At 38.3% G+C, this 13,462-nt stretch overlaps 1 protein-coding gene across 1 annotated transcript in view; it reads right to left on the minus strand.

The window, feature by feature from the left end:
* The window catches only part of LAMA1 (laminin subunit alpha 1), a gene marked incomplete at both ends in the record, with an annotated part of 104,085 nt that overhangs the window by 75,907 nt on the left and 14,716 nt on the right, over positions 1–13,462 (minus strand). The window contains 2 exons of the mRNA XM_080339681.1: positions 6,246–6,358; positions 6,702–6,872. Coding sequence (XP_080195807.1) covers positions 6,246–6,358; positions 6,702–6,872 — 284 coding nt within the window. The remainder of the gene's footprint in view (positions 1–6,245; positions 6,359–6,701; positions 6,873–13,462) is intronic.

The raw sequence follows: 13,462 nt of genomic DNA on the forward strand, positions 1-13,462 counted from the left end.
TTTTAGATATGTTTTATTTATATATTTTTCCTCTCTGCTTGCTGTCATCAACTAAACTGCTTCCCTACTTATTACACAGTTGGCTGAACAACAAATGATCTACTTTTGATTACATTGAGATTTTTCAAGACCCATTATAGTCTGCAGCTGATGTAGCTAGTTTTAAATCCAGTTCCAACCAGTAACAATGAGCTATCCTTCATCACAAGCTAACTGCTGCCACTGCTACAGAAATAAAAGTTTTTTAACAATGCAAGTTAATTTATTTTAAGTATCAAGTTTCTTTGGTGAGGGCAAAGTGAAAGGCTAGTAAGATAAAAATTTTCACAGCAACTGTGCATATATCCAATGCATAATTCAATAAATTAAATGTTTTCAAATCATTTTTTCCAGAAAAATAGCCACGTTTGATACTCAAGACATCAAGGGTTTGATTTTTCCTGAATGCCTACACTTTACCAACAGCTGAAATTAAGATATCTGACACTATGAACCCAAAGGAGGCATTCAAAAATGAGTGAATGGTTCTATAAACCTTCAAAGTATGCACAGCATATAAAATCATTCCCTTTTCTCCCAGATCCTCTAAGTCTCTTCCATACACACACAGAAAAATACTTCCTAGGTAAATCCACAGGATAATGAATATCAGCAACACCAGGAGAATTTGTCAGCCCTTGAAATAATACACATTAAATACAGAAATAAAAGAATTTTGCGTAAATGCTCCTGCAGTCAAGAAGTCACAAGAGAACGAATCAGTAGGAGTTATATCCTCAGGGATTACAATCCCAAGCAAGGGAATGAAGCTGGAGGAAGGAATTAAGGTGTTCCCAGTGTTTGCAGATGAAGATGTTTTAAGTAACGTCAGCACATAGTGGCTTTGCAGACCTCACAGCCTCTGCAATTCAAAAATCAAACAGAACTAGGAACTCCATGTAACACAAGCTGATTTTCCATATCCTCAGAGCACTTCTTTGCACATTTTTCTTTGTATAAATTCTTCAGGCTTGAACATGACCAAAGGCAGTTTCTTAACACTTTCCATATCCATTCAGTGTCCACCAACCAGCCACGTGATGAACTTGAGCTGTGTGGCAAGAGCTAATGATTTGTGCACTTTAGTTTGACTGTATAGCTTTCCCAGAACTCATTTCCTTATTGAGCTACAAGGGTAAAAAGGACAAGCCAAAGCAAGTCAGTAATTCCCAAGCAGCCATAGATTAAAAGTGTCATTTTACAGGCATTTCAGTCTCAACTGTAAAGATCAGCCAAATAAACTTGTACTGAAGAACCTCTTCTTTGTAGCAGCAATGCCAAGGTAACAAGGCACTTGTGCCTTTTTTAGCCTTTCTGATGGCCTCGTTTCCCTGAATGCAGATCCAGCAACACCAAGTACATTATTCTTGAAACAGATTTATAAATTAACCCTTCTCTCAGTTCATCAGGAAATTTTGCCCTTTTTTTTGGCTCAAGACTGTAAACTCAGCTATCAGTGGCCCCATAGCAGACGCTAGCCACAAGTCCCCACTTCCAAGGAGCATGGTCAGTGCTCCACAGTCCACACAGATACATGCTCTGGCAAGCACAGTTCTAGTAGTCTTTTCGGATTAAAACTCCCAGTTATACTTTTCAATTTGCACAAAATGAAGTAATGATAAGGGAAGACTCCATCTTTTCATATCTATGAGTATTTGAGCCCCAGGCTTCAAAGGGGAAAGTTAAAGAGAAAGGTGAGACAACACTTTTTTCCTAAATTTCAGAAAGGTTTAACCTCGTAAAAACTGGGGTACCAACTGCTACTTCAAATCTACACCCCAATTCAAATGTAAACTCTACCTAACCTTGAAAAAAGCTGAAAGGAGGATATGATTTTAGGACCTCAGGATCACTTTCGGTGTCCTATTGCATCCCTTACTGAAATCACATGGGCATAATGTGAACTGTATAATGCAGAAGACTGCAAAATGAATAAGCCTGGAGGAATGCAAGACTCTTGGCAGACTGGGTCCTCCTGGTTTTACAAATTCAGCTAAATCTTTCCTTCAGGATGACTGCAGAGAAGGAATTGAAAGAACAGCTAGATATGCTTTTCAAAATAGCATGACAAGTACTGAATTGAAAATGTTTACTACAACTAACATTACTCCATATTTTAAGCGAAACTGTTCAGTGTTGCCAACACATATAAACCTGGTTAACAGAAAAGCCTCTTTTTCTCAGATTTCATTTTACTGTCCAAAAAGCCTAAAATTAATCTGTGCAAACTGAGTAGAAGACTACATGAAGGGATATTCTGAGTATCAGCCTATATTGTTCACAGAATTGACTTTTAAAGGGATAGAGAGACTGTGAGGCCTACCAATTGCTTGCAACATCTTCCTCTGAGGAACCTGTGATGTTAGAAGTCAAAAATAAACTAAACCCAGTAGAATTCCTAGTTTCCTGAATTATCTTTTCTCTAAGATTTTGATTCATTGTGTATGACCATTGTTTTGGAATAGAAGAAAAATTCATTTTACTCAAGAAGTGTATTGTAAAAAAGCAGAGATGAGCACTCTGAATCTTGCATCACAAGTTTTACAGAGCCATGAAAGGCTTTTAAGGAAGTTTATCACATGCAATAAATTAGCACTGGTCCAGTGAAGTCAAAAGAATAGTATCTCTTCACATCAGCAAGGTATTTTTCCTTACAGAAATCTCTTCTTGCCTGTTGATTTCAAGACAAAAGCTCTGCACACATTATATTATAATATTTACATTATTTTTTACTTCTTTAATAGCAGAAACTACAAATTACTCTGAGTGGTAATCCGGTACTCACAAAATATTAATGAGCTACAACTTAATCAGAAGTGTTTTCTCAACTCTCCAAGAACAATTGGGCTTGCTTTACAACTCAAGAACTTTGTCATACATTGTGCCTTTCTGCTACATCTAATACAAAGCACACTTAAATACCTTTAAATTCTGAAGCATGGTAATAAAACTGAGGAATATAGTCTTAATTTAATGGTGTGGCAGATAAATATTTTACAGTTGGTCCAAGCACACTGCTGACATTTATAATATTCAGCATTTATTATAATTCACTATAATTTCACAAAGCAGCTGTCCAGAGGAGCCAAATTCAGGCAAAATGACATTTTTATCTAGAACTCCTGCATTCTGTTTCTATAGAATTGCCAGTGTAGGATGTGCAAGGTCATAAATCAAATTTTGGTATTCTTGTACATCAATACTACACCTCATTGCTAAACTACTCTTTCCCTAGTTCTGGATCTTTGTCACACATTTAATGGAAAAGGCAGCAGGAAGTGGAAAAGAAAGACTATCATACATCTGGGTCCTGGAAAGACTGACAGGCATAACAGAATACATGTACCTAGTTGCTATGATGCATGTAAGCTAAAAAAAATCATAACACACCCACTGGCTACCCTTACTAAATGCAATTTCAATACTGATTTTACTAGCCAGCCCTCTTAATAAGATTCCATCCAACTGCTCTTCAATCCATCTGGTTTAGACTAAATAAACTAAGTGCAGGGCAGAATATTAGCTGAAAGAATATGCTCTGCTCCCTATGACTTTTGAGCCAAGCTACAAATACAGCCAAACACAGGACACAGATTTTATTCAGAACTTCACCTAGGGTAAATTGGAGTGGAGTCAGTTTTCACCAGCTAAGGGAATATTCCCTTAGCCAAGGCTGTGTTCCAGTCCTCACCAATCCAGCTGCTGGATTATATCTCTAAGATGTACATTGGTAACAATTCCAAGAAACAACTCATTCTCCTTACTGCTAGAACTTCAGTATTTACTCAAAAAAAACCAAAAAATGCCCAGATGGTCATTCTTCACATCACAAAAGGTTGTCAGGGAAAGTTAGAGGACATATTTACTTTAATACACTACTTGACATATTTAAAGTACACAGCTTGAAACGTAATAAAAAGTACCTATGCTAACGATTTGCTGCAACACATATAGTTACAGGTACTGACTTTCAAGAAAACTTTTAAAGGTCCTAGAAGAGTATTTTAACTCATTCTTAAGCAAATTCCTGAAGTAAACAGTTACTAAAATCAATAAGGTTCTTCATATACTTTTCTTTTGTTACTCTTTACTTGTGCTGACTCGCTTAAAGTAAGCACACCAAGTTGGCTCTAATAATTTATTGACTTCAAGTGATTTCCATTAACCAAATCCTTTCTCACAGAGCAGTAATTTACATTCAGTTTGCATAGCCCTAGATGCCTTCTCTCTCTCTCTCTCAAACTCTCGAAGGAGAACACAGAAGAAAGGCCCCTTGGGGGAAACTTTTCATATCAAATTAGTTAAACTGAGCGTGTGTCAGGAGAGGAAATCTATGTATTTGGTGAAACATCAACAACACTAAGGCTAGAGAAGAAAAGATTTAGAGGGCAGCTCAGCTGGTCTGTTTCCAAAGGATAAAAACTAAGGCATTCTCTCCTCCTTCATTTTTTCTTCCTGTTTGTCCATTTACAAACCAAACAAAAAGCCAACTCCTCAAACAACAATAAAGTCCTATCAATCCAAACCTCCTGTCACTGGCAAAAGATACCCTGTGATTATTTTCCTAACAGTTCTGCTTCCTAATTAAAGAGCAAACTAGACAGTTGTTTAAACTATGCTTCAATTTAAAACATCAAAGTTAAACCTTCTGGTTTAATCTTTAAAATAACTTTCAAGCAGGATCTAGAGATCTTGGAAAAGCTTGTTATCAACTGTACACCCCAAGTACACATTTCTTAGTAACAAAGCTTTCAGAGTTTGGAAGAAGCCTCATATTAATAATGGATTGTTGAGCTATGATTTTGAAACAAATAGCCCAACACGTCGATCTGTTCAAAGCAAAACAACAAAAAGCCAAGAAAAAACACATTTTCCTCAGAAATTATTTTGTCCTTTCTTGGAGCAGGGTAGGAGACTTCTGATTCTTCCATGGCTAACAGACAAATTAGCAAATGCTCTGTACAGTTTAGAAGCCGCCTGACTAATGACGATGAATCCCTCGAAGCTTTGCCATAAAGTGCCAAAACAGAAATCATCTTCTGCCTAGAGAGTTCTAGCTTCCCCAGAGTCAAAAATCACTGTTGCAGTGATATAATCCCTAGCTCTTCAGAACAACTGACAGCAAATGTTCATAGAAGATATAATAGAGAACATTTCTTATCAGTGTTCCTTCTAACAAGATGGTGATCAGAATCAGTCAGAAGAGAAGCACAGAAAGTGGCAAATCAACTTTTCTTTCAGCAACACTAACTTTGTCTCATTTTATGTGTGTTTTGCTTTCTAGTCCTGAAATATATGCCTCAACTGAGAAAAGTCTGTGTTTCCAGGGTTCTGGAGATGATGCAATTTAACTTTCTGACACTTCACACTGAAATTTGATCATTACATTGCATTAACATGTTCACACGTTTAATGAAAATATGCAAAAAAAACCTGAGAAATTAAAACAGAAGAGTTTAACATGAAATCAGCTGTGAGATAATTGATGTGAATACAACAATCCTCTAGTCACTTAGCTTTCTCCCCTCCTATGGATCAAAAGAGTTCATATTTGAAAGTATATTGTGCTCTTGTTTTCTTATAGTAAATGTCAAATGTTTCTATCATGCCCTACTCCAAATCAGTTACTCTTTTACTAAGAAACTGTGCAATCATCTGGTGACAGGCTGATAGTTATTGTCAAACAAAAACAGATGCATCCTCGCATGTAAAATCTGCACTTATGACAATACCCTGAAACACTGTTTTCTGCTTGAAAGTAAGTCTCTGATAACCCAGACTTCAAGTAACCTGCATGAAATCCAAGGTGGAGCAAAATATCAGAGGACTTCTGGGGAAAAAGGCAGCAGGGTCAGGCAAAGGAAGGTTACCAAAATAGAAGGAATGACTGTGTAAATACTGTCATCCACACATATGCAACTGTTACTGTGCCATGAATGAAACACAGTAGCCTGCCACATATTTGCTTACAAACATAGTCACTTCCATGCCAGTCTGACAGGAATGAAATCTCCATGATATTCTAGAACAATTGAAAACCACATTTGTTTAAAGTCATATTAGCTTTAACTTTCCATGTTTTAACTATGTGCTACTAAATGGCAAACTGCTAAATATCCCACCATCTACACACAGAAGAACTGCCATTAATTGCATTGGCTTCTACCTTACATACAATAAATGACACTCACCTAAACATTACTTACCTGCCTTAAATCCAAGGTGATGGTGACCCAGTGGTATTGCCTCCCATTCTGAATGCTGGGACTTTGCCACCAGTTATTGGTACCATCGATTGCACTGGAAATAGGGTGCTGCTCTGTTTTAAAGAAAAAAAATTCAAAATCTCTTGAAAATATATCTCACTGCATTTTTTCTGACCCAGCACATTTATTTCACACTAACCACAATTCTTCTTGTCATAAAGTAAAAGCTGAAATCTGCCCCCATACAAAAAGGCTGTCATCGGACTCCATGGTGCTTAACAGTGATTTATGGTGCCCACACTTTCTGCCAACCCTTTGCTCAAAGTTAGTTTCACTCATGTAGTAGAGAGACTAACAGTAAAAGGTATTTGACCCCAAAGCACCCTGTATTCATAGAGAAAGGTCAAAAAGAGTGACACAGACAATGAAACTAAACCAAAATCAGATGACACTTGCCTTTGGGATTGGCACTGTGCTGGTCACAGACCCGGCACTGTGCATTGCGCAGGGGCCGTCCCGGGACGTGCTCCACCAGTTTGCAGAACATCTCTGGTCCCTTCTCCCCACAAGTGGCATTGGTGGAGATGTGAGCATTGCTGGCCAGGTTCAAAATGGCGGGGAATAGGCCTTGAATGAAGTAACAATTATTAGACACATTGTAAGGCAAGCAAAATAGAGACATGTATGAGAAGAGTCTCTGAACGTACAGAGTTTAATGACAAGCTTCCAGTCTAGTCAGAGATACAAAAAAATACAGCAAAACCAACTTATTTTGTGAAAAGGTTTTCATACCATACTGACAGCAGCACACAATTGTCACAGCCCTGAGACAACGCAGCCCTGTCCATCCCTGCCCGCTGCCTTGGGTTCCCGCACCCTGCCCACAGCCCAGGACCCCATTTCAGCCCCCCAGTACCCACAGCCCCTGCTTCAGCGATGCCATAGCAGAAATGGTCTCCACCTTGTTATTTCACTCCACCTTTAGGTGCTTTATTGCTGAGGAACACATGAGCTAGTAAAATAACTCTTCCAGTTACTAAACCTTCTCTTCACATTGTGAATTGATCAAAACCAAGAGGACAACTGGCCTGCTGCCAGAAGCCAGGAGGAACTGTACAGTGCACACCCACTGGTGTGGAAAATGGCATTTAATCAGAGTTTTCCACAGCAGCCATGCCACCTTCGACAACATGCTCCAGGCATTTTGGAGACTGCACTTTAGACCTTTGCTCCAGGCTTTTCTACAGCCTGTGTAAAGTCTAAGGGATGTTTTGCTTCCCACTCATTAATGTTCACACAAATACTTCACTGAACTTTCAAATGGTGTTGCTCTTGTGCACTAGAATAATGAAACAACAAAGCAAGCATTTCAAGATTACTGCTACTGGACTGGGAATCCTTAGTATGTCCTAAAAGGAATTAAGTTTTACTTTGGCTTGATGGCTACAAATAAAATTTGAAGAATACTGCATGTGACAGAAAGAAGTTAAGCACAGCTTCTCAGCACATTGTTATCAGTTTCCAGCCTTCCCTCCTGAGCTGCAAAGATTTTATTTCTTCAGCAATTCATACAATCATAGAATGTCCTGAGTTAGAAGAGACGCACAAGGATCATCAAGTCCATCTCCTGCCCCTGCACAGGACAACTCCAGTTCACACCATGTGTCTGAGGATGTTGTCCAGTCTCTTCTTGAACACTGTCAGGCTTGGCGCCGTGACACCTCCCTGGAGAGCCTGTTCCAGTGCTCCACCACCCTCTGGGGGAAGAACCTTTTCCTAATGTCCAACCTAAAACTCTACGGTACATCTTCCTGCCATTCCATTGGGTATTTCTAACTCAGAAGCAACTCTGAAAAAGAGAAACCATTTTGCAAAAAAGAATCTTGTCTTTAGAGATTAAACACAATGGGCTGAAATAAAAGCTAGAACCTTGCTATGGCATATTAACAGTGCTGCAACAAGTGTTGCTGTTGCAACAGTGAGGTATTAGAATCACATATCTGAGAGGGTTTTTAATATTTTTCTTCTATTATAATGAATTCTGAATATAAAAAAAAAAAAAAAAACCACACAGGCATTTTTGTGGAAATATATGACTTTTCCACTAGTAAAACCATGTGGATTCTTTTACTTTGTTAATCTGTAACATAAATCATAAAAAAGTGTAATTTTAATACTTTGTTTTTCTTAGCTGTTCATCTCAACCAGGCAAAATTCAATATTCCTTTAAATTAAAGTGTCTTTGTCTGCCCAGTAATTGCATTACCCTGAAAAGCCTCAAGAAAAGTTTCAGTGCTACTTAAACCTTGACTTCAGTCATTGAAAATGTGGCTAAATCCTACACCCCTGCATCACAGTATGAATAACAAACAGTGTGTTTTCAATTGTGCGATACTCAAAACTTAACAGGAGGGAGATGGAGCTGCTTATTTTTCTGAATAATGACTTCATTTAAGTTAAATCCAGACTAGGTCAGATGTCTTGTTTTCATTATAACTAAATCTGATGCAGATGATGATGCTGAAGACATCCCATTGACCCCTTTGACAAGGCTCTTCTGCATTAACATGCTTTCCGCACAGCCTGCTCTCACCTTATGCAGTATGAATGGAGTATTGCTCCAGACTTTAAGTTGAAGGCAAGGCAGAAATGCTGCCCTCCATTTTCCTATTGGGTAAGAAAGCTCAATGGTTGACCTTATTTTATATTACCTCCAGTCATATAAAACCTTCTGTAATCAGTATTTACTTCTGTTCTCATATGTGTCTACCATCCAGCCTTCCAGAGCTATCCATTACTTCCCAGGTCATTCATTACCTCCACTCATGTTACACAGTAGCCCTTACCATTTCTTTCCAGGGTCATTTGTTACAGTGACATTAATTTGCTTACAGTAACCTCCAGGCAATGGACTTGTGCCAAAGGAATAGCGAAGCCCTGAAGGAAAAGAGCTGATGGCAAGCACTGTACTGGCCAAGCTGCATTCCAAAACCCCAAGCTCAAGTCACCACAGCATTCACCCTGGCTCAACCCTTTTGTCCGCTCATCATCAAGCATCTCACTGACTTCTAATAAATTCACTGATTGATAATGAAATGAATAACAGGTATGGTAACATTAAGGTCTCGTGATGAGTTTTCTGGATCCCATCGAGATGAGAAGAAAGAACATTTCAGTTTAACTGAGTTGCACTGGAGTTTTGCCCCAGATTCAAATAAAAAAGAGCTTGTTAGCTTCACCCTGCAAGGTACTGCTTCTCTTCCAGTCCTACCTGACTACATTCATCTCCGATTCTCTTTAATGCAATCAGATTTTATGGTAATCTGCAGAGGTGCGGTCACTGATTTCAGTGAAGACTGGGATCAGTGTAGGAGCAGTTTTAATAAGAAACACTAAGTATCTGTGATAAACAAAATAGAGGCAATTTTAATGAGTTGCATCTTTACAGAACATTGCTCCTCTTCAGTCATTCAGCATGTTCTTAAGCAAAATCTTTTCTTTAAAAAAGCTGAGTATTCAAAATTGTGTATTCAAGAGCTCTAAGACGTTCCTTTGACCAAAAAAAAACACACAAAAAAACCCAAAAAAACCCAATGACAACAAAAACAAAACAAAAACACAAAACAAACAAACAAACAAACCCCTCCCCCACAAAAAAAAAAAAAAGACAATACACCAAGGACAAAAATAAAATAATCTGATAAATTATATTTTTACCTCTCTTAAGAAGAGGTAGGTATGATAAAAATGAGCAACACAGAATCAGCACTTAATTGAGCCATTTACAGATAGATTACTATCATCACATCCTGCTATAAAATCCAAGTGGCCATAACAGACAAACTTATGGCAGATGTAACTTTTGTAGTTTGATATCTCGAGTCCAGTACAAATGATTGAATTAGATTTATCACACATCTTTCCACTAGAAAGGAACACAAGTGCTACACACAAAATCCTCACTGTTTCCACTGCCGAACTGTCAGGCTCCATTATCACATCAGGCTATTGTAGCAAAGAGGCTTTGAATGAGTCTTGAGAGATCTCCATATGGATGACAACAGATCCACATGGATCTGCAGAGAGTTCAGTAGTAGACTTCTCAGCTGGCAAATCTAGGTTAATTGACTATATTCCATTTGTTAAAATACCTTGCAGCCAGCTTTGCACAAAAGTACTTGTTACTTCATCTTTCCACCATCAAGCCCATCCCTGGTAATTACTATTTAGCATTTTGCAAGAGATTGTGGTGGTCCTGAGAAAAGTGAGAAGAATTTTTAAATTAAACTTATCTTTTTCTAACTGCTGGCCAGCAGTTAGAAGTAGGTCTTTCCACAGGAAGGTAAACTCCTTGATTTTTTCCAGCTACTCAGCTGCCCATTTGCCCCAAACCAGAGATTCACACACCACCCAATGCCAAAAAATGAGTAGTGTACAGATGCTAAATTGACCTTGGAAAAGAATAACAGTCGGTTCACTACAGCTCAGCACAAAAGCAGAGCACTATGTTTTCATCAGAGGTTCAAGCAAGTTGCTTTCATTTGGAAGGACTTGGTTTTAGTCAGATTCACAATTAAAACTCACTACAGGGAAACTGAAAACCTGAGTGGTATTGTTCAGACATTCAGACCTTTCCTACAGGGAAATCCCCAAGCTCAAAGAAACCAGAGGGAATCAAATCCCTAACAAGTTGGTCTGCAAAGTGGATATGGCAGAGTTTGCCCCGTTCACACGCTACAATGTCTGATTCTTAAAGAAAATAACAAGATGAAAGAAACCAAAGGTTAGATGGATTTATTGTATGCATGGCATTAATATTTCACCAAAAGTCAGGCAGAAGACTTGTTCATTATGAAGTCAGTTGTAATGTATTTGAACGATGGCTGAAGAGGTGGCCAATATGCAGTATGACAGGGAAGACAGACAAGTTTTTAGGCAGATGAGGTAGTAAACTTATGGTTTATGTGCTTCAATACACCTATTGACTCTAATCTTTCAGAATGAACAAGGACAGTTGGAACATGCAGCTTGTTGAGGCAGATCCAAAGCACTGACAGTTCACACGAAGTTGTCATGGACTGAGATACATCATTGCATAAGCAAAAGATGTTTGCAACCAGGAAAGCTATTCCTCTGTTGTGAAGGTTATGCCTGATCATACGGCCTACACTTCTTCAGGAATTATTCTACCTGAATCCAGGCTCTAGAGAAGTTCTCACAAGCTCCTTGTTGGTAAAGGTAAGTGCCACCATCTTTCCTGGAGACTCAATTTAATTCTTTGTGGTTTTATAAGGGGTTCTTTTTTTAAGCTAACTGATTTTGTTATAGGTATAGCCTACCAAGCAACCCTGAAGTTTCCTCTAAGAAGAATTTTAAGGATCTGGGACATTTCTGGAGTTCTGACAACTCCAACTGGATGCATATTTGGGAGCTTTACTGTAACAAATGCACATCTGTCTATACATTCTGGATACACCTGATTCACTGCACATAAGCAGCAACTCCATAGTATTTGCACAGTGCATCTGACACATCCTGGACTTGTTCAACATTTCATCTAACTCAGACAGCCTTCCCACATACAGAAGCATTGGTGCACTCTGACGACATTAAACTTACTCATGTGCAGACCACAGCACATAACACATCACTAATGGAAACCTGGAAACCACATGCAGGTGTGATCCTTCTTTGTTATTTATCAAAGGCTTTTTAGACATATATTTTACCTCATTTATCTTTATAAAGTATTTTTTTAAAGTATTCTCACTCTAGGACCCTCAGCTACATTCTGTACCATGAGATCTGAATGAAGCCCTAATTCCATTCCCAATTAATGATTTCTTTAAGTCAGGAAATTAATAGTCTTTCATAACTGTTTTGTTTCAGGTGGAGGAAAAGTGGCTTTGTGAACTTCAGCAAGATCCATGCATTCTCTGTTTTTTGCCATGTTTGACTGCATGGATTTGGCAGGCAAGGTCCCTCTTCACTTTTTACAGATGGCATGTGGAGAAAGGGGAACACTCTTCAGAATAACAATCTTCCTGGCAGAGGCAAAGCTGATTAAATTAATTCCTTTTACAAACAAAAGAATACATATGAGAATTCTGCTTTACATAGGCTTCGCTATGCCAGCAAGTATGTTCAACAAGCACAATAAAGGTGATAACAGTTCTTGGTATCCTGATCACCACAGTGATGAGGCCACTTTCAAGGCAGTTTCCCTCTGAATTCCCTTTGATTTCCCTCTCAAACAGGTCACTGAATTCAGATTCACTAATCTCAGTCTGATATCCCCTGAAAGCTGAATGAATTAAGGAGGTGTTTGGGATTTTTTTTTTTTTTTTTAATGAAATCAGAAGACAGAAACTGATGGGAAATGAAGACAAAAGATTCTGTGAAGCAAGCCAAGAGCTGAGTCCAGAGATGACAATGTTTTCTGAATGGTTCATCAGCGTACACAAGGAGGACTCCTAGTTAGACTTCAGTGAGCAACTCCACTGAGGCATTCAGAAAAGCAACAGCCTGATTTTCCCCCAAATATTTTGGCTTCTTTGTGCTGAGGGTAATAAAGCAGGAATTTGCAAGTGAACAAAGTAGATGTGACTTAAAAAATGTAAAGAGTTCATGTGTGTGGTAACAATGAGCTTTTTGTTGTGTCATTTCTCAGAACACAGAAATACTTGAAAGGGTCTAATCTCATTTGCAAGTTAGCGTTTTTAAAAATGTTAAAGCAATCAGTGGTTCATAACAAGCAGGCAATGCTGAAGTTTGATTACCAGCAACAGATTCTCAATTTACTGAAAACATTTACAGAGGACACAGTAACAGTTGTTCAGAATAGTTTGATGCATTTCAGGAAAAAAACAAGAGCTAAGGACAAAATGTAATAAAATGTCACAGAGTATTAGATTGTATAAAATATGTAATAGTATTACACTGCAGAAGTTGAGGTCACATTCTTTATAACATTCTCAGGCAGTTCTCAATAGCACAGATTTGGTTTAGTTGTTCTGTTTTATTCAAGTTTTGGATTAAATGAGTTTACTAAATAAAAGCCCTGGAACTATCGGGCTTGGGTTCAGATTCCTTGCCTGCTCAATAGATTTATCCTCATTATATTTTACCAATGAATGTCCCTAGCTTAACCTTTTCTATACACTTTCATCAGAATCCTACCCTGTAATCACAATGAAAATCCAGGCTGATTTCCCTAA

The sequence above is a fragment of the Nesoenas mayeri genome, assembly GCF_963082525.1.
Source record: "Nesoenas mayeri genome assembly, chromosome: 2".
NCBI lineage: Eukaryota > Metazoa > Chordata > Aves > Columbiformes > Columbidae > Nesoenas > Nesoenas mayeri.